Source organism: Gallus gallus, chromosome 3, assembly GCF_016699485.2.
Source record: "Gallus gallus isolate bGalGal1 chromosome 3, bGalGal1.mat.broiler.GRCg7b, whole genome shotgun sequence".
Lineage (NCBI taxonomy): Eukaryota > Metazoa > Chordata > Aves > Galliformes > Phasianidae > Gallus > Gallus gallus.
The window spans coordinates 88,103,710-88,125,019 of record NC_052534.1 but is presented as its reverse complement, the minus strand read 5'-3'; the positions used below and the strand labels follow the sequence as shown (position 1 = coordinate 88,125,019).

Below are 21,310 nucleotides of genomic sequence, written 5' to 3'. Positions count from 1 at the left end.
GTTGACTCAGCCATTAGGACCTGGGGAGAGAGAGCAATAAACATCAATTACTGAACAACATAAAGGACTGAAAAGGAAAACTGGAAATGAAAAACCCCCTTAGAAGCAGCAGACCATTAAATTAGAGCATCATCTCCTTTGAAATCACTGCCCAATCACTCTTTTCTCTGCCCGTTTCTTTCTTCAGGCTTCAGTTCATGTCATAAAAGTTTAGCTCATAGAAAGATTCTTACTTTTTGTGGCTGTTTATTATCATATATGCTTGGAAAGATTATTTCACGGTTATTATAATGAGCTTCTTACAATTAGACTGAATGACACTGACCCATGCCTTCCCACTAAATTTTCCAGGAAGCAACACCTCAGGACTGAAAGGCAATGATCCCTAAGAGCTGCCCAGTGAAGCTCTACATCAGTCCTCTCAGCCTTGTAAGACTGCCTTCAATTATTTTAATACTGCCGTTCTTCTCGCTGCTTATATAAATGTGCATGTATGAAAGCTTACAGAATTTCTTTTTAATGGTCACCTTTTTGTATTCAAATATGACAACAGAATTCTTTGCTATTCAACTATAGATAATTAAATTTGAAGCCTCTGAAATAGCATTTTTTAAAACTAGATTTTCCTATTCTTTCCGTTCCATAGGCCCACTTGTTGAAAAGAATGATCTTTTGTGCAGAAATCTTCCAGAATTACGGCTGTCTCAGAGCACACAGCTGCTTCTTTTTCCCAATTCAGGATCTTTGTTTTCTCACTTCTGCTATTTCAGAGGCAAACCTTACTTACAACTACGGGCAGTACTCAGAGAATCATAGAATGGCTTGGGTTGGAGGGGATCTTAAAGATCCTCTAGTTCTTACCTCCAATCCACTGTATTCAGTGGTAATATAGCAAAACCTATAAACAGCTTATAGCAGGAGATGGGTCTTTCATGTGATTCTTTCTGCCAGCACCCTCCCTTCTAACAATACGTAGCCTGAGCAAAAATGTTGAAGGAGAGAGGCATGAGGTGTTACATTTCAGCCCCTTAAAGTCTTCTTGTTTTTCATAGAATGCTTGCAAATCAAGACAGAAGCTCAGCTGGAATATATACATATGCTTGGATGTGAGTGCAGGTGGGCCTAAAAAAAAAGATGTCCCTTCATCAATACAGATGAAATCTTCTGGGGAGTGGGCTGTATAATATCAAGAAGCTTCCTCTCAATACGTGACCTCTCTTAAGATCACATTTCCATGAAGATGGAAAAATGGCCCTGAAACTAAAACTTGCCAAATATGAAAACTATTTTTTCTAAACCAGAGAGACATTGAGGCTGTTGAGTGAAACAGTTATGTTTACAAAGGACAAAAACCATGTATTCTCTAAATTCATCCTTGTAATTGGCCCAGCTGTTGTAAATGGATCTTTCCAAAAACAAAGCAAACAAATCATGATATCAACCAAAACAACCAAAACAAGCTAAAATAAAACAGCTGGAAATAGACACCCGGCAGGGGAAATTTCATCTCAGACTGGCAGTTAGGAACAATTGAAAATGAGAATAGAAAGCACTGAGCAACATTTACACTAGCCTTGCTGCATGCTGTTATACCTCACTCCAAGGGATGAGGGGAGTGATTTACCATGATACCAACATACTAATTTAATGAATTCTCCTCACACAAAAAACCTCCCTCAAGAGACCATCTGTTCTGTGAAACACAGCAACAGTTTCACAACAGACAGTAGTTTAAGTAATAGCTTAGGGAAAACAATACCAAATATTTTTCATAACTGAAAATACAGAGGAACCCTACAAGCAATGTATAATTACAAGAATTCAAATTTAGCCCAGACTTCAGTGAGGAGTATCACTGAATTAGTAACTACAACTGGGCATTATCCTATAGGTGCCAAAAGACGCTGTAGTTGTTTATCTTTTGGAGTCACCTCCAGTAGGACTGCATGATTTTGCTCAGTTTAATCCAATGCTTATTTTGTTTATGCCGTGCTTTTCAAGAGCTGCAAGACTCAGAATGTATGATAAAGAAATCCAAGATTTCTGGGCTTCAGCTTAATGAACCCATTTTTGGTTTGTATTTTGAAGCCGTCCTGCCCTCAAGTGTCCTATACTTGTTTTCCAACAGTTGCTGTACCTTTCGTCTTCCTTCCCACTGACACTTGTGAGATAAGGAGAATGGTTCTATTTTCCACTGAGCACGCAGACTTGGACAGCTCATGTGGAGTGGGTTTGTGTCACAATTCAATGCTAACAGAAAAAACAAATGGGACATTAGTAGTGGAAATTAACTATGCTAAAACCCTAATGAGAGTACTGATAGACTTTCCAGCAAACTCTTTGGAGCGGAAAACTCCCACACCTTTAAGCAAAGAAATCTAAAGGAAAAACAAGATTTTGGCAGGGATTTTCAAATGACCCCTACACAAGGCAGGTATCCAACTTGCATTACACGGCATTGTGTGTCTCTCCCTGTGGCCACGCTTGCGTTCAGCTGGCTAGCAGGAACAATGGAAGCGTGGGGAATGTCACAGCAGGCATCTCCAGCTACCACTGGGCTACACATCCCAACTGATCAAGAGCAGCTAATTTGAGAGAAAGCTAAAGTAGTATCAAGGAAGATGAGAAAATACATACAAAAATAGCCTGTAGTGGAATGGCTCCAACAAACAGCGCTGGAAGATGAGAAGGGTAAAATGTTAGAATAACCACGTCAAGTGGTCTGATAAATCAGCTACGTGTGTAGGATCTGAGTCTTGAGGTCTGGGTCTGTTGGTTTCCCTGGACAAACAAACAACATGAGCATCCTGTCTGCATGTCTGCCATTGCAATTTCATGCAGATATCCCTCGGTTATGAAGACACAACACTGCAGGTTTGGGTAGAGTGGCTGGAAAGCCACACAAATGAAAAGGATCTGGGGGTATTCATCAACAGCCAGCTGAACATGAGCCAGAGGTGTGCCCAGGTAGCCAAGGAGGCCAATGGCATCCTGGCTTGTATAAGAAATAGTATTGCTAGCAGAAGCAGGCAGGTGGTTGTTCTTCTCTACTCAGCCTTGGTGAGGCTGCACCTTGAGTACTGTGTTCAGTTTTGGGAGCCTCACCACAAGGACATGGAGGCCCTGGAGCATGTCCACAGAAGGACAATAAAGCTGTAAGGGGGCTGGAGCACAAATCTTATGGGGAGCACCTGAGGGAACTGGGATTGTTTAGTTTGGAAAAGAAGAGGATCAGGGGAGACCTTATCGCTCTCCACAACTACATGAAAGGAGGTAGTGGCAAGGTGGGGGTCAGCCTCTTCTGTGTAACAGTGATAGGATTAGAGGTAATGGCCTCAAGCTGAACCAGGGGAGGTTCAGGTAGGATATTAGGAAAAATTTCTTTTTAGAAAGTGGTGAGGCATTGGCACAGGCTACCCAGGAAGGTGGTGGAGTCACCATCCCTGGAGTGTAGATGTGACAGTGAGGGATATGGTTAGTGGGCACAGTGGGTTTTGATGGTTGGACTAGGTCATCTTATAGGTCTTATCCAATCTTAATGATTCTATGATTCGATGCACAGAACAGAAGTGCTTTGGGCAATGTACTGAGGGAGGAAGAGCCCTGCACGAGGGGCTGCGAGCAGAGCAAGGCCTGGCTCTTGCCATCTTGGTCATGGGTTTCAGGGTGGATCTGATGGGGTTTTCAGACTTAAAATCCTAAGTTAGACTACAGATCTTTCACGCTGCCCTTGGAGCCGGCGCAGACCCGCCACCCCAAGGCTGCTCGAGGAGCTTTCCGAGGCAGCAGCCAACACTCCTTGAGCCGAGGGCTGCAGCTGCACAGCCTCGCGGGAACCCTGCTCTGCCTCCCCGCTTCTGCCAAGCGCCACAAAGCAGCGTTCACCCCTCACGGCGCCATGATGGCAGCACGAATCCGTCAAACCCCTCGCTTCTCGCCCACAGGAGAACCGAAGCCGGCAAAGCTCTGAGCACGGACCGCTGGGAGGGCGGAGGGCGGAGCGGAGGGAGGTCGGAGGGCGGCGGGGCGGGGCGGCGCGACGGAAAGAGGTACGGCGGGAGGCGAGCGGGCTCTGGGGGGAGTGATGGGTTTGTGCTGCGGCCGCCTTCCTCTTGTTGGCGGGAGAGGGCTCTGCCTGCCCTCAGCGGGAGTGGGGCAGGGGATGGGATGGGAGCAGCCTGCGCGGGGACAGCTGGCGACTGGGCACGGCCTGCTGAGGCCATGAAGGGTGGTGGATCAGAGGGCAGCTGTGAGCCCGGCCCCTGACCTCGTTCTTAGGGCTGATGTCGTAGCGCGGCCTCCTTTAGCCCTGTAGTTTCTGAGAGAACTGCGGCTGTGCGGGGGATTAAGTCACTGCTTCTAGTATTAAAGGCTTGACACGAAGCAAGGGGTGGGTACTCATTCCTCCTGTCCCTTCAGTGTGTGACACACCTGCTCAGGGAAAAAGAAGTATGTGCTTAAAACTAAGAATGCAGTTGATTTGGGAGAAAGAAGGGAAAAGCACAGCCTTCCTACAGAGAAGCCCTGAAAGCCTCCGCTCTGTGCAGTGCTGTGGCGCTGTGCCATCCTGCCTGAGGTGCACCAAGTGTGACCAGGCTGAAGGAGCACTAAGCCTTGCTCTGACCAGCCACAAAGCACGGTGCAACAAACCCGATGCTCAGCCAGTGCCCAGCTTACTGCTTGCACATGTGTATTTTTGGCTGGGAACAGCCTGATAGAAGTATGGTGTGCCTCTGTACTGAGGAGTAAGGAAAGGCCCCAGCTGGTGAAAAGATGTGACGGCCAATAGATGCACCTTTATCTTTTGAATGGTGTGACACAGTGATAAAGCACAACTTCCAAGAGTGTAATGTTACTTAGAGCACTTTAAATAGTATTTTTTTGACCCAAGTCTTCAGCTGCGATATGTTCTTTTCCCCACAGCTGGGACCATGGCTGTTGACTGGATTGGGTTTGCATATGCAGCTCTGTTGGCTGTTGGAGGTGTTATAGGATACACTCGTAAAGGTGAGTCCTGATGTGTTGAGGTTGGGGAGTCTGTTTCCTCTCTGCTACGCTTTGTGAAAAAGAAATGGTGAAAGGCATGTAACTTGTGCTGTAGTGAACACGACTGCATCTTAAATCCAGCCTGTGCTGCTGTCGATGAGCTGAGTCTCAGAATGTTTGCTTGGATCAGCTTATGCTTAATTGGTCACTTCTTTCTGTTTATCCAACTGATGGGTTTGTTTTCGGGGCAAAAAGCTGCTCTTACTTTTGATCCTCAATGAATTTTGTGCCATTTCATGTCCTTTAATTGTTCCCGTGTTAAGCACAATAGATTATCTTCAATTAAAATATATTTTCTGCAGAGACGTCTGGGACTGATTTGGGGATTTTCAGATGCACACCAGGGAGCGTACTTTGTATTTACTTCTTCTCACCTGGTGGTTAATTATGTCTGGCATTTTTAACGCTGTTCATTTTCACTCTAACATAGGCTACTAGGTTTTAAATTGTCATGTACTTTAAGGCCCATTTTCTGCGTTTGAGTCGTGTTGATGGTACTTTCTGTGAATCGGCTCAGCTGGCAGCAGCCTTCCTGAGCTGAGTGCAGCGCCCCGGCAGAGGTCGCAGCTGTGCCGAGGACAGCCGGAGCTCCCCGCTCACTGTCCGGGGTGAATGTCCCAGCAGAGCAGCAGTCTTGTTCACCATGGCATTATCTATTATGATTCTTGGGGTTCAGGATCACCGATTCCCTGCACAGCGTGTGCATGTTTGCTCCTAAAGAAATGGCTTTATATCTTTATTTTCTGAAAGTCTTCCTCCCCCCCCCCATCCCCATCTGCTTTCACTAACTATCCCATTTGCTTGTTTTCTTCTGTCTTTAGTAGCTGGTCAGTCCTTGTGGGAAATGTGATTTATTTATTTTTATCAGTAATGATTTCTGTTTTCTTGCAGATTCTTGATTAAAAATGTTCAGTATAACAGGACTGGGATCTATATGTCTTCTGGGGTTCTGGATTCTTCCTTTGTAATCATTTTGGAATCAGATTAATCCAGATATTGCCTGCTGTGCTGATTCTGCACTTTTATCATATGGTACCAAGTCAAATGCCTATTCAGAAACCGAATACATTGCTGAAACTCTGGACTTCATGAACCAGTTGTGTAATAGCATTGAAAGGAAATGTCAAATTAATTTTAAAAAAGACATGTTTCCATCCTCATTGCCATCTAGTTGTTTTGGGGTCTTTTTTGTTGTTTTATTGTATTTAGGTCTTTATTAAATGTAATGTCAGTGCTACCATGGCATCCAGTTTAGCTTCTATACGCATTGACCATAATGACTTTAATGTCATTTTTCAGAGACTCCCGAGTGCTGTAAGATACAGTAAAAATGAGTAGATAATCCAGAAAGGTTGCAAAAATGCTTCTGGATGTATGCGTGATAGAAAAAATGGCCTTGTTCAGGTTTGTTCTTCAAAGATTATTCTTCCCAAATTACAAGTATTAGTAGATCCTCATCCTCACCCTCTAATTGAACAGACATTGCCAGTAATGCTATGCAAGAGAATGACTGGGAGGGGTTACAGAAATGCTGCCTCTATTCACACAGGGTGAGTTGGCTGCACAGAAGCAGACGTGGCTCTATTTTCAGAATATTCAGATAGTACTGTGTAGAGAGAGAGAGCTACTGTGTAGATTGAGCATGAAGACATTGTGTTGAAAGATAACACTTGAATATTTTCTTTCAGGTAGTAAAATTTCTTTAGCTGCTGGTCTTACCTTTGGTTCCGTGGCTGGCTATGGAGCTTACTGTGTAACACGTGATCCAAGGAATGTGAAGATCTCATTGTGTAAGTGTTTTACTACAGTTTAAAACAACAACAAAAAAAGAGACTTCACTGAAGTGCCTGTAAAAATCTCTCTTATTTTAAGCATTGTGACAATTCTTTGTTTTTTTTTCCTTAGTTTTTTGAAATAGAATTTGACACTTCAGCTTAGCTTGCCAAATTCAAGAGCTTACGTGTGGAGCTATTGGCAAGATAAAGCAGCTCATTCACACAGAACCAGCAGGTGTGTAACCACCTGGCAGTGCCTCTCTTTGCTCGGTGGTTACGTAACAATGTGCATGTTGTGAAATCCAGCCGAGAAAGGTGGAAAAGTACTGGAATGAAATCATAAGAAACAGAATATAATGTAATTTGACAATTAAAGGTGGTGTGAGATAAAGTCTTGCATGATGTTGAGTGTCCTTAACTCTCAGTGAAACAAATGGTTGATGTGGTGATTTCCTTTGCTGCCAAGAAAGACAGGGCACAAACCATGCGATAACTGTCATCCTAGCAAGCTTTCCATAAAACCCTCATGAAAGCAAGGAACTACAGTCTCTATCTAAGGGGTACATCATTCAACTCATGTAACTGATTTGCAGTAAGAGTTACTGGAAACTTCTGCCACTCATGATTTTAGTACTGATGGCTTAGGCTGTGGTTTCACACACAGAAATACGTTTAAGTTGCATGTAATCCAGATTGTGTTAGCACACAATCACTTTTTCTGACCTTCGTTAGAACTTATGGTAGAGCATTTTTGTTGGCTTTGTGTTTGAAATCAACTGCAGCTGTAAAAATGTCTTTCGTTTAATTAAAAAAAAAAAAAAAGTAGCATTCACACCAATTGGGTTCTTTAGTAAAAGTAATCACAGTATATCTGAGCTGCTCCTATGTGGCCTAAAATTGGATATTCAGGTTTTGCAGCTGTGAACTTACTCAGACTACTGGCATCTTTTATGCACTGAAGACACAACCATGAATGTATGTAAATTTGTAGTCACTCAGTGTGAAATGCTGTTAAGCAGCATCCAATGTTGTACTTCTATGGGTCAATGAAATCAGGAATTTGGATACAGAATTTGTGGAAGAGAAAAAATAGAATTTACTACATGTTGTTTGTTTTCCAGTTCCCTTGTTTTGAAAGGACTGGTGTATGATTTCCACTAACGTAGACATCAGATGTAGTAATCCAGGCTCTCTAATAAATGCCTATGGATTTCATAGAAAATCAGAATGCTTTCATTTATGCTTAGCTTTCTGAAGCGCCTAAAGCAACTGGAGCATAAATGCATGGAAGAGGGTGACCCTTCTGAGCATAGGAACAAGTGGGGTAAATTACAATGTAATAAGAGACAAGTGCCCAGACAATGTAACTAAGGAAAGGAGAGTCCACTGCTGGAGTGCTGAAGCTCACTTCACTCCTGAAGTGAGCTCCTGTGTTCTAACTACTTACTGGAATCTTATGTGATTGAAGCAGGTGTAGAAATTCATGTTTAAGGTTTGTTATTGAGAATGCAGCTTAATACATTTGCTGTATTGAGTTGCTTAATGAGTTTTATCTTTATGGTTTACTGAGCTGAATCTGGCTTTATTTAATGAATTTTTTTTTAACTGATTAAAAGTGAAATACTGAATATCCAATGCTTTTCAAAATCAGGTCTAAAAGATGAACATCTTAAAAGCTCAGTGGCAATTTGAAAGGCCCAATACTGGTAACTGCAGGAACCTCACAAACTAAACCAGGCATGTTTTGTAGCTTCTAATTAATTGTAAATATACTCGGGGCCCTAGACAAGACACATGCTGTGGAATAGTCTGCTCTTCAGACATTCCTGAGAGGATCAAAACCATGGGACCAGAAAATAAGAGCAAGGGATAGTGAAGCAAGCTGTCTTTAATGAGTGCACATGCTTAGCCAGGAGATTTTTGTTTGTAACTGCCAGAACTTGTCACGTAATGTTGGGATGAGTTTAAAACTCATTTTTGACAACTGTGAGCACAGCACTGTCCAGAGAAGGTGGGGGAGTGTAAAGACAGTCCGGTTTATCTGCTCCATGAAAATAGAAGAGCTGCCAGGGTAATACAGTGTAGCTGCTAGAGTGATACAGCCCCGTACAGGAGATGTTAAGCCATATTCTGGAGCAGAAATAAAGGAAAACTTTCAAATCTAGTTTTTAAGGCTTAGCAAATACAGAGCTAGCACTCTAAAAGGAAAATTAAAGAAAGAAAAAGATAAAAAGAAAGAAAAAAAAAAACCCACAACAATCTGTGTGTTCTAGCTCCTTGAATAGCTAGTAAGAAAAACAGTTGCAGTGTTGGGATTTATGACACTGTATTTGTAACTCAGCATAAATGTTACTGTTAATGCTGAGGATTCTTCCAACTTCATTGGTAGCCCCCGGAATGTAGATATATGGAGGAATACAAATCACCACCTGACAAACTGGCTTTGCGTCCACAGAGGAGGATTTAGCATTCTGCTGCACCTGGAAACTGTATCTGCAGCTGAAGGAAGTCCTGGTAATGAATTTTGGGAAAGCAAGAATGCTTTTACAGGCCTATCTCTATGATCTAACATCTTACTGAGCTACGTTTCATAGCAAAACATGTCAGTGACCTTTGGTCATGCTCTGTATTGTTGAATAGTCCTCTGTGAAAGAGATAACATAAACGTATTGAATTGTTTTTTGCAGTTTCAGCTTTTCTTTTGACCGTTATAATGGGAATGAGGTTCAAGAGGTCCAAGAAACTGATGCCAGCCGGACTTGTAGCATGCCTGAGGTAAACATACATTGAGGATCTGAATGTAAAGATTTCACTGATTTTCAAATAGTTGCTACTCAACATCTGATTCAAGCTGGTATCAGTGGAGGTTACTGTCATCCAGCAGCTGTATGTTTTAGGTGAAATCAGTTTGGTCCTGTTTCCATTGACCAGCTTTTTGTCTTAGTAGGCAGATACATAAACTGAGGACAGCCTTTCTAAGCAAAGAAAGGAGATATCTGCAGTCAAACATTAATGCATATTGATAAGGCTTTTGGAAGAACCTGAGGAAAGCTTCAGTGCTTCCATACAGATACACATAAAGCCAGTCGTCTAACTTCATACACTTGCCAAAAGTTATAAATCAGGACTGAAACTGAAAAATGTTATTTGCTGTTGTGTCAACGACAGAACAGTCCGCTCAGACAGACTTTTGGTGGATACTGATGCTATAGATTGAAACACTTTGAAAGATTTCTTACTAGAGATTCTAGCGTTGGGTATTTATGAATGTGCTGTTGTTTAATGATGATTTTCACTGTTTATGTACAGTTATATTTATGGACTTTTTCTGTTTCCTTTTTCACAGCCTTCTGATGATTTTGAGGCTTGTTTTTATGCTTCTATAGGAGAATGTAGCAACTTGAGAACTGAAGTATGACAGCCATGCCTACCTCACAAACAGGCAGGCTCTCCATACTTGAAAAACAAATTAGAACACATCTTACTTTGCTTTTATCTTTTCTGTAAAAGATCAATACCTGTACCCTAATTACTGGCACTTGCCAGCTGGCATTTTGCAAGCTATTTGTAAAAGCTAAAACAGTTTTGTTAATGATACATTTTGATCTGCTTAAGCAATCTGTTAACTCGAGGGACCTTTACCTCTAGGTTTGATAGCTTTCAAAGGTGCTGAGCACACCAGGAAACTGCATTAGCATTGCACTGTATCCCAGAGATGTATTGTTTTGAAGCATAATTTTGTAGCTTCTGTAATTAAGTAATCAATTCTAACCATATTGTTACTCACTAATGAATAAAGGCATGTGCCCGTACTGTCTTATACAAAAACCCATCTTCCTTTTGAATACATTTATCTTCTTCCACTGTTTCTAAATATAAAACTGACTATCAGTATTGAAATAAAACTTAAAATGTTTGAAGCTTCTCTCAGTTTTTTATGCAAAGTGAAGTGTCATTTTGTCGGGGGAAGTTGGATGAACTGCTCTGTACTCATTAGTGATTCAAAACATACACCGTACCGTGTACAACTATTCTGGCACTAAGGGATGTGGTTTAGTGTCTCTTATATCATAAATATACATACATACACATAACATGCATAAATAAATATACATATTATTATAATATTATAAAGGCTACCTATTACCGAGTATGTATCTCGGGTCTCAATGCTACATCAATCCATTAGCAGAATACCAAGCTTCCTTTCATTGGCAGGGGCTCAAGCGCAGAGTGTTGCAAGCTACTCAAACATCTAAGGCGTATCTGATCAAAACAACCAACAGAAAGTAAGGAAAAACGGACCAGCCCCAGCTCCCACCTCAAGTCTTTAGCTAGCAAATGCTGGTACCGATCACCACCAGGTGTCACCAGGCTTACGTGCAAATGAGCTGATATTCTATGGATTTCAGTTTGGGACCTTGATAAGTAGAATGACAGCTGGACGTGTAAGGTGTGTGTTTTTCTATCCTGAATTAGACCGTCAAGGCAAGTCAGGGGAATTGGACTGCCATGTACCATAATAACAAGCTTAGATGACTAATGCTGCTGTAGATGAGGTGAATCCTGCTTTAAGTGAGCTCTACAGAAATGTTTAGGCAACCTAGTGCTGAAATGTGGATGCCCTCTGTCAGTTGCTTGCTAGCTCCTATCCTAAATGCAATGGGATTTTCTGTTGTTCGATACCTCCAGAGCTGAGCCATCTTTGCATTCTCAGAATTACCCCATGGGCACAAGAACAGGCAACAAAGCCCAACTCTAACCCAAAAGCTTATGTCTAAATACCTGTGCAGCCCAAGCAAGTAATGTTCTTAGCAAGTCTACTGTATCCCTAGGGGACTGAGCACGCACTTACAGAATGCAAAGGTGATGCCCTGTGTCAGTCTCTGCAATGGTTGACCACCATTCCATTTGTGTGGAATAGAGGCACAGCAACACAAAACTTCTTAAGTGCTATGATGGGCAAACTGCTCTTCCAGTTCAAACTGCTGCCTCCAGCTAGCCAAGCAATGTTAATTTTAAGAAGTCAAGAACTAACATGAGCAGCGTGTGGGTGATTGGGGTGCTCCAGATTTGTAACTGAAGTAGGTTACCGGCCCATACAAGTCAGAGAAGGAGTTAACTTTGCTGGGCAGCAATTCTGTCTGTAAGCTGAATGACAGGCTTCTCTGCCTCATCTCTTTGAGTCTTACTGTGAAAAACAGCTGACTGGAAGGACAAAAAGAGTTTATGCCTATATTTCTGAAGTGGACAGTGATGATTCCCATCAAATGAGGGTAAAGAATCTGAAACAGGCTTCGTCTCAACAGTCCTTAAAGCATCCGCAAACTCTTCTACTGGAAAGGTAAGCAGCCAGTGCAGTTCTCTTTAGAGCTGCTTCAGAAGCGACTGGGAAGGTGAAACAGTCAAGTGGTGTTCTCCTCACTGCAGCAGTCCAGCCATGCAAGAATAGTAGCGAGGGAATGAGTAGCAGCAGCCTAATTAGACACATGTACTTTGATCTTTCAGCGATCGAAATCTCTTCTAAGAGATTCATGTGAGGATTAAAGTAGTTTCTTACTTTCAGCCATAAACTTACAGAGATGGTGGGATTTTATTTTATTTTATTTTATTTTATTTTATTTTATTTTTTTGAAAATACAGACAGCAAATAAATGCAGCAGGGATACACTGAAGGTTGACCAGGGAAAGTAAAAAATGAATTCCCAAATGTTACAGAGTAGCTTTTCTGGGCTGCAACTAATAAAAAGGGAGGGAAGAGGCTTTGTTTGCAGTGCTTTGGAAACTACAGCTGAAATACTTTACTGCAATTAATGGCTAACCAAACAGCAAACATTAGTATGTTTTATTTCATGTAACTGATGGTAGCAAGAACTCTTGGTAATAAAACACTACCTTCTGTAATCAGCAGGTCCAACAGCCTTTAATCTAAATTGTCTTCCATCTCAAAGATTATAAGGCACAAACCACAGGATAGATCTACGCAGCTTATACTTAAGAGGCACAGCTTAGGCAATATACTATAGACGTTATCTGTAGCAGCCACATGATTAGAAACTGAATATTTTCCTCACATTAGCAATTGATTTCTCATCTAATGGAGGCTTCCTCTGGCTGCCAGGCTGCAAGAATTTTTTGATTGTTGGGACATTGCTCATTCTTCCTTTAAAAGCCTGTAAGAAAAAGAAAGAAAGCCAATGAAAGCAAGGCAATTATAATCCCATCCTTCATAGCTTAAGAATCAGATGACTTGGATTTTTTTACTTCTCATACATACATATTAAACAGAGAACATTAGTAGCTACTTATAGCCAGCTCAGCACTCGGTATTTTTCATGAAAAAATATACACATATATATTTGGAAACACATCTCACAACATATTGGTCTTTTTGGAAAACTCAGGTGTGAATATTCTAATCAGAAACAGTGCTCTGAAGTTTCCTTGGTTTTCCAGTTGTGGATGGGAGAATTTAATATTAAAGAGTAGAGATTCATCTGCAAAACGGTGAAATAAAAACAACAACACAGCGTGAATCCAAATACTACAGATGTATTTGGGCTAAAAAGAAGATAGGGCAGAAGCACCTCCGTGCAAAGCACCACAGAAGACAAGAAAGGAGAAATGCTTCTGTATACAGTTTCTTCAGAATGTAATTTTGCTAGCAAAAGTAGGACGGGAACTGTAGCCACAGCCAGCCATAACCTCCCGTCCTGATGCCCAAAGCTGTGTTTGAAGACGTGTTAGTGGCAGTGACAGGACCGGACTGGTAGAGTCAGTAAGTGAATTCCTGCCAGCTGAAAGCAACCGGGAGCAGCAGAGCGGAAGGAAGGTGCCTGTGGGGGTGTTCAGCTTGTTGTAGTCAACAGAAGATCAGAGAGCTGCCAGCAACTCAGTACAATGGCTCAAAAGACTTAAACATCAATGAGCTTCTAAAGCTGGGCAGTGAAATATGTATGTTACATTCCATGCTGAGATCAGATGACCACTAACCTGTAGCAGAGGGAATGCAGACAGTATATCAGACTTAAGTTCTTCTGTCATTAAAATGGCTTCCAGCAGGTGGATGTCTGCCCAGCTTAGCTTGTTGCCAACAAGATAATCCTGACCATGGTCTTTTAAGGCCTACAAAATAAGAACAAATAAAGAAGTCATACAGTATGCAGTGATTTTACCTGGATATTACAGACGGATTTCTACAGAAATCAACAGCAGAACAAATCCATACAAGAACCCATAAAGATGATTCCCTACTAAAAAGTCCCACCTGCCAATATTAGCATAAAAAAGGCAGCGGCTTCTGGGAGACACAAATACCTGGTACCTTGTTGCAGCTATTTCTTACACTGCCAAAACAGGCTCCACCAAAACCTGACTGCTGAAGCCATATGGGAACTCTCAGAGCATTAGAACCAGACTCCCTGCAGTGCTTTTGAATTATACCCTTGGCACAGACGTGGAGAAACTGCTATGCTGGGAGAAAGCGCTGCGAGAAAGTCTGCACAGCACAGCCATGCAGGGCACAAACAGCAGCAGGAGGTGAGGATCATTGCTAGCTCTAATTCAGAAAGAAAAAAAATGCTGATAGACACAAAAAGAAAAGAACCTAAAGGGAAAACAAAGTAAACAGCAAGTCAGTAGGAAATGGCAAAACAGTAACACAAAGACTATGTCCCTGGGAGCAACAGAGAACAACCTTTCCTCTCCTTGCCAACTCTTGCCTAGCAAAGACAGGCTTTTTGTGTGCTTTGAGTGCAGTAAGCATACTAATGCTGTAGCTCATAGCTCCTTAGAGGCCACCTCTTTAGTGTTTGCTAGCCAGCAGATAATTGCTTTCCTGCTTTTAAGCTAGATACATTCTGTTTGAGCACATCTCTCCATACACATCTAATGATGCCCAAATAAGGCAATTCAGAAAAGGACAGGAATAATCTCCAGGTGACTTCCATTACAGCAGTGGGTTTGAGAAATCACAGAACTAGGACCTCAACTATAACACGTGGTTGGATTTAACTTTGAACATCAAGGGTACGTATACTTTCAGTTAGGAAGCTCTGAGGGCTGGCACAGGTATTTAAATGGGGCATTTGTGCAAAGCAGTGGGAGCTACCATCCACTAAGCTACATGCAAAATGTTTAAGTCCACTACTTGCAAGTAACAAGGAGAATCTGCCCTTTGAGTAGTCTTCAAGACAGCAAAGGTGCTCAGTACTGAGATCAGCCCAGTATTACTTTGCAGCCTTCCTTTCCCATTGCTGAATGTTGGTTCCATCATACGGTCCCAGAGCTGTACCACCGCCTGCCTTCAAGCTATGAGTATGGGGCTGGGGCAGGAGGGCTGCACCCTGCTTGGCTGCCTTTGTGGGCTCCTGATGCTTCATCCTTTACCTTTTCATAAACAGGAAAGTATCTGGTTGTAGCTCGTTCAGTGATTAAGGCAATATTCTTTTCTTTCACATCGGCTGCTTGAAAAGGGAGAGCCATGATCATTCCCATCAGGTCTGTTGTTCCCTCCACATACATATCAATCCTGAAAGAAAAGGTTTAAATTAGCATTTTAGAACTCCCGTTTTGGTTATTTTCCTGAAATACCGTATTGAAGAGATCACTGAGTAGGATGCTTTTGAGTGAATGTAGCCTAAAACATTGCTTCACTTTCTTGTTCTTCCACTTTGATTCCAGCTCAGGTTTTTTCTTTTCCCAAACATCTTCAGAAACAGGCACACAGTGCATGCAACAAGCAGAGCATAAACCAGAATCTAACTGATGCTCACGTTGTTTTCACAGAATCTCAGAATCACAGGGGGTTGGAAGGGACCTCTAGAGATTGAGTCCAACCCCCAAGCCCCCAGTTTTCCACTGATACCCTACTCATCTATGCTGAAATCTATGCTGAGAAAAAAAATCACATGTGCAAGTTACTATGGAAAATATAACAGTTTTGATGTCCAATCATGAAAAGATCTTGAGCAAAAATGGCTGCCAACTGATAGAATCATAGAATGGCATGGTTGGGAAGGACCTTAAAGCCCATCCAGTTGCACCACCTCTTCTGCAAGTAGGGCTGCCACGCACTTGAACACATCCAGGGATGGAGCATCCACAGATTCTCTGGGCAAGCTGTTCCAGTACCTCAGCACTCTCACTGTGAACAATTTCTTCCTCATATCTAATTTAATCTACCTTTATTTATTTTAAAGTCATTTCCTCTTGTCCTGTCACTACACTCCCTGATACAGAGTCCGGCACCTTTTTTGTAGTCCCTCTTTAAGCAGAAAAAGTAAACATCCTTAGGCATTAAAACTGCATTACTGTTCTGCAGTTACCCAGCAACATAATGCAATTCCACTCTGGTAGTTCAAATAAGCCTGAACGTAGCCAGAAAATTCTAATTATATTGATATCTAACCATCATCTCTTACTGTTGAAGCCCGTTCAAGCTGTCCTTGGATCTGAGGGGACAAAGCACCAGTAGATTATATGCAGCTTTACACACAGGCATTTCACAGCAATATTCTTCTCATATACACTAAAAATGCTGGAAGAGTATAAGTAGGGACAGTATGTACTGCTACTGTACCAGGCTCTCTCCTTCAGGTCTTTCCCGTAGAGATTGTATTTCCCTGCTATGTAGCAGAGGATGGCTCTGCTCTGCACCATCTTCATCCCATCGATTTCCACCATGGGCACTTGCTGGAACAGCAGGGATCCATCTGGGGAAGAAAAAAAAGCCAACTATTCAAGCAGTGTAGTACCACACTGATTCTGAGAAACGGACTTGATAACACATCATGACGTTTCTAATGCTGAGTGATCTGAAGCTTTAACAAGGCAACCAGGTCTCTCCAATCTCTACAAGTCACATTATATCAGAGATCTTACAGAAATCTCCTCTCTCACTAATAAAAGTCAGAAGAAGCACTCCTTTTGTTCTCTTGGTGTGAACTCATGTTCAGAGGACAGTTTACAGACTCACCATTGCGTAATTTTTCTAGGTCTTCCTTTTTTTCTATAAATTCTTCCTCGAACTGAAAAGTAAAGACAGAAAACAACACTGCGTCACTCCAAAGGCAACGAGAAAACAGAAGGGGGTGTGGAAGCCAGACTCCACCTCTCCCTACTATTTCCCATCCTTCTCATCACTGTGTTGACTCCTATTCTTCATCACTTTTCCAGCAAATAACCCTGGACTATACACCACTCCAACCCACCAGTAAATGTACAGTGCTTTACACTACAAAAAATCCTCTTCCATCATAAAGCTCCGCTTACTTGCATGCATGAGCAGTTCACAGATACTGAATCATTCACTGAAAAGCAGCTCACGTCGTGGGAAATATTTAGAAGTTTTTAATATGTTATGCCTCTGTTTCTGTTACGCAGCATTTTATGCCCCTCTTTTTCTTATGCATACAACTGAATCATAGAATATTATGAGCTAGAGGGGATTTACAAGGATCACCGAGTCCAACTCCAGTGATTTTTGTCTGTTTTCTAAATGAAAAAAAGACATTTGAATGGGAGCACTTGTGCTCTGCAGCTCCTCTGTCAGCAATACCCAAAATGAATGAGCACCACTAAAAAAGCCTTTTATTTCCAATGCAATGCATTGTCTAAGAAAAGAGTTTCAGCACTGCATTCAAGCAGAGTGAACAGAAATTAAGATGCCTTAGGACAGCTTTCACCTGGTATGAACCTAGAGAGCTCCCCATTGGCTTCAGGGCATCTTTGCTGATTTATCGTAGTCGGGTACTGACCAATGAACAAAAAACACTTCTTGGGGGGATTGTGGTCTGAAGTTCCTCATGTGGTACACTTAAGACATGGGAAATTCAGACTGTTCTGGTCTGTAGCAACAATTTAAGATCTCCACAACACAAAGTATGTTTCAAAAATGAATGAATGAATGATTCTTTTTGCATATTAAAATCAAAAAAAATACCTCAAATACAATACAAGAGAGTGTGTTACTGAATGTAAGCATTCTACAGCACAACATGTGATATTGTACCTATCTCTAAACATGGAAGCACTTGGAAAACCTTTCTGAAACCAAATCCTTATTTCAGACAGAGATTAATCTTACTGCTTTATGAAATTAAAAAATAAAATAAGGTACAAACTTCAACCCCAGCTGCTGCTAACAGCCACCGAATTGACTCCATCTTCCCCCTTCCTCTGGTATAGTGAAGCTTCGGTTTCCCAGCCATGATTTCAGAGCTCTCCTTTCCTAAGAAATTCAAGGAGATATCTTAAAGGAAGCTTAAAAAAGAAAAAGCATATAAAATGTTCTGTTCCAAACTATTAAATACATCTGGATGAACATCAAAAGGACAATTGAGACCAAAGTACTGGGGTTTGGCACAACCGAAGTTCCTGTGGATTTAGTGGGGAGAAAAAATGGAGAATATGCATCAGTTCAACATAGAATTATTACCAAATAACAGTAATGCAATCTTTGCAGTGGGCGTTGGGTTTTGTGACAGCATCTAAGCCACACCATACTAGAAAACCTATTATACCAAACTGACCCCTTTACAAGAATTGCAAGCCCGAGACACCAGCATTATTTTTAGCTCTCCCATTATGAAGTTTGTTCTGCGCACAAGCTGAACCACATCATACATTATGCAGCATGCAGACTGACTTCAAGACCCATTCCAATTATATGAACAGTTAAACTGTAACAGGGATGTACATCTTATTGACTCTGAGAAAACAACTTTAAGATTCACGCCAAACAAATATGATCACCTCACCGTTGGATAGATAAGGCCTGGACAATGCTCCCAGCACCAAGGACTGAAGTCAGGCCACCAGATAATCACTCGGAGATTGAACTCGGTCCTTTCAAAGTTTCACTACCACCAGGTGCAGCTGCACACCACAGTACAAACCTGGCAGCTGAAGCGAGCTTGACTGCAGCTGGAAACAAAGTTAACGCTGGACTCTTTTCACTAACAAGTCCCAAAAGATAACAGCAGATTTAGTAAGAGGACAAACTCACAGACTGATAGCAGTGTGTTTCGTCATCTGAAAAAGTGTTTCATCATCAAGACAAGGTTTTATCTGTTTTCTATGGGCACGTTTTATTTACTCTTGCATAGCCTTTACAGCACTCAATTGAGCCACAAAACGCACCTTTGGCCATAACCTCAAAGGTGCCAGTGAAAATGCAGAGATGAGCAGCATAACAGTGACAGTAGAAACTGTACCTCCAAGCTTCTCCACTGAAGTTCTTTATGATGGGCAGTATCCTCAACACGCCCTATTAAGCAACAGCCACTGCTCTGCAGGAGACCCATAGTGCCCCAGCCCAAATGATAGGTCTTCCAAACCTTTGCTCAGCTGACACCTAGCCTTGTAATGCTTGTATTCTCAGATACCTTAGTCTCTTCCACCCAACTTCTAACAAATATGCATTTGATAACAAAGCCTTGGTTAAGCCTTGACAGTTTAGAGTGGTAAACAGCCTGGAGCTGTTTGGTGCCTAACTAATACTCAAATATCAACAAGGCATTTAGGCAAATGCCTTGCTACAGCTACCTCATCCACACGGATCATGATATACATTATTGAATTTCACAGTATTCTCCAGAAGCTGGCAGCCCGTGGCTTGGACAGGAGTACTCTTTGTTGCATCCAGCTGCTGACCAGTCACAAGGGGTGTTCTCCATGGGTCAGTACTGGGGCCGGCTTTGTTTAGTATCTTTACTAGTGATACCCACAAGGGGACTGAGCATGTTCTCAGTAAGTTTGCAGATGACAAGTAAAGAGGAAATGCTGATATACCTCGAGGTAAGAAGACCCTACAAAGTCATCTGGATAAACTGGATCAATGGGCTCAGTTCAATTGTATGAGCTCCAACAAGATCAAGTGATGAGTCCTGCACTTGCACTCCCCATGTAAATGTAATGCCACAGGCTTGGGGCAGAGGGGCTGGAAAGCTGCACAAATGAGCTGGGGCTGTTGGCTGACAGTTGGCTGAACAGGAGCCAGCAGTGTGCCCTGACAGTCAAGAAGGCCAAAGGGTATCCAGGCTTCTATCAGGAACAGTGTTGCTATCTGCACTAGGGAGATGATTGGAGCGAACTGATAAGGAGGACTAGAGAGCCTTTCCTTCAACAAGAAGGACAACCAGGCCCAGGAGCACGTCCAGAGAAGAGAAACGAAGATGGGGAAGGGTCTGGACCACAAGGGCAGGAGAGCTTAAGCAAAAGGCCTGAAGCGTTGGGGCAGGAGAGGAAAAGCAGAGATCTTCCAGCAGCGGCACTGCTGAGGGACACAGCTCGGGGCTTTGGGCTGAACACCCACTGTGGTGGCACCGTGCTGAAGGGATTCTGTTACGGCTCTGCAACACACGGACCTTGGAGAACACCGAGTCACATCGAGCAGCAAACTTTTACCTTTCCTGAGCAGCACTACCGGGCCTGAAGAGAAATCACAAACCACCCACATTCCGCTGCCTTGGGCCTCAGCTACACCCACCAGAGTGACTGCTAAAGCTGTGAGCGCTCTTTTCACTTCTTCTTGTGTGCGTTTTGTTCAGAACAATTCTATTCCCGGCCTTCCAGCAAGAAGCACATAAGCAAACTTCAGAGTGCATCTGCAGTCTGCTGCCCGAACTTAAAGGTTCCTCCTCACGGACGCAGACCCGCACACAGCCCGGGGCGATGCTCTGCTCCCCGCACACACACCCACGGGGCTGCTCAGGCAGAAGGACCTTTAGAACACGGATCCTGCTGCAGCCAGCCCCGTCCTGGGACTGCAATTGCTTACCAGAGGGCGGTTTCCACAGGGATTCGAGCTAAACGATCTGATCCAAGAACTATTCTTTCCACCTCCCTAGCTACAAGAGGCGCCTGGAAGAGTACAAAGGCAAATCACCGCCCGAGATCGCACGGCTGAGCCGCGCACAGCCTCTGGGCTCCGGGCTCCCCGCCGCTTCGACCAGAGCGAGCCCCGGTGCCATGCCAGCCCGCCACAGGACCACATCCAGCGGTCCGGCAGCACCACCCTCGCTCCCCACTTCCCCGGGCCACTCGAAGCGCCCAGGACGGCCCCCGGATCGCCGGCCCGGCGCGCCCCGCTCCCAGCACCGTTCCTGGACGGTACCCCTCGCAGTCCCTAGCGGATCGCGCCCGCGGACGGAACCTCCCTAGGGGCCGCCACCCTCTGTTCGGTCCCAGCCCAGCGCGCTTCCCCGCCGCCCGTACCGCCGCCGCGCTGCTCCAGGTCCGCCTCCGGAGTCCCGTGTCGGCTGTGGGAGATCCCGGAGCTCCGCGCTGCCGGCGCTGCGGGGCGGAGCTGCGCCGCTGAGGGCCCGAGCGGGGAGGGGCAATCGAGGCTGCCCGTGGGAAGCTGAAACGGCCTTGGCTTGGTGGAAGCGCTGCTCAGCGATCAGCTCAGCGTCACCGTGCTATCAACATGGTTTTCATCAAAAATCCAAAGCACACGGCCTTGGCAGCCCCTGGAAAGAGGCTCAGCT

The 21,310-nt window shown here is 43.4% G+C and overlaps 2 protein-coding genes across 7 annotated transcripts; one reads left to right on the top strand and one right to left on the bottom strand.

Annotated features, from left to right (window-relative positions):
* The first annotated feature begins 4,016 nt into the window (after positions 1-4,016).
* TMEM14A (transmembrane protein 14A) lies at positions 4,017-10,746 on the top strand. Of its 3 annotated transcripts, none has more exons than XM_419915.8 (5): positions 4,017-4,049; positions 4,924-5,007; positions 6,735-6,836; positions 9,509-9,596; positions 10,168-10,746. In XM_419915.8, the coding sequence occupies exons 2-5, from the start codon at positions 4,932-4,934 to the stop codon at positions 10,205-10,207; spliced, it is 306 nt and encodes a 101-aa protein (XP_419915.3). In that variant the 5' UTR covers positions 4,017-4,049; positions 4,924-4,931; the 3' UTR covers positions 10,208-10,746. The 3 variants fall into 3 exon arrangements, with proteins under 3 accessions (XP_419915.3, XP_015140404.1, XP_046795721.1); XM_015284918.4 differs by having other exon boundaries at positions 4,021-4,088; XM_046939765.1 differs by having other exon boundaries at positions 4,021-4,390.
* Positions 10,747-12,412: 1,666 nt separating this feature from the next.
* GSTA2 (glutathione S-transferase alpha 2) lies at positions 12,413-21,115 on the bottom strand. 4 transcript variants are annotated; one of them, XM_046938585.1, is made up of 9 exons: positions 21,039-21,115; positions 20,602-20,684; positions 18,581-18,746; positions 17,945-18,051; positions 16,798-16,849; positions 16,402-16,534; positions 15,210-15,351; positions 13,815-13,946; positions 12,413-12,994 (listed from the first exon to the last, which is right to left on the bottom strand). In XM_046938585.1, the coding sequence occupies exons 4-9, from the start codon at positions 18,029-18,031 to the stop codon at positions 12,872-12,874; spliced, it is 669 nt and encodes a 222-aa protein (XP_046794541.1). In that variant the 5' UTR covers positions 18,032-18,051; positions 18,581-18,746; positions 20,602-20,684; positions 21,039-21,115; the 3' UTR covers positions 12,413-12,871. The 4 variants fall into 4 exon arrangements, with proteins under 4 accessions (XP_046794541.1, NP_001383520.1, NP_001001776.1 ...); NM_001396591.1 differs by lacking the exon at positions 18,581-18,746 and having other exon boundaries at positions 12,414-12,994; NM_001001776.2 differs by lacking the exon at positions 20,602-20,684 and having other exon boundaries at positions 12,414-12,994.
* Positions 21,116-21,310: the final 195 nt, after the last annotated feature.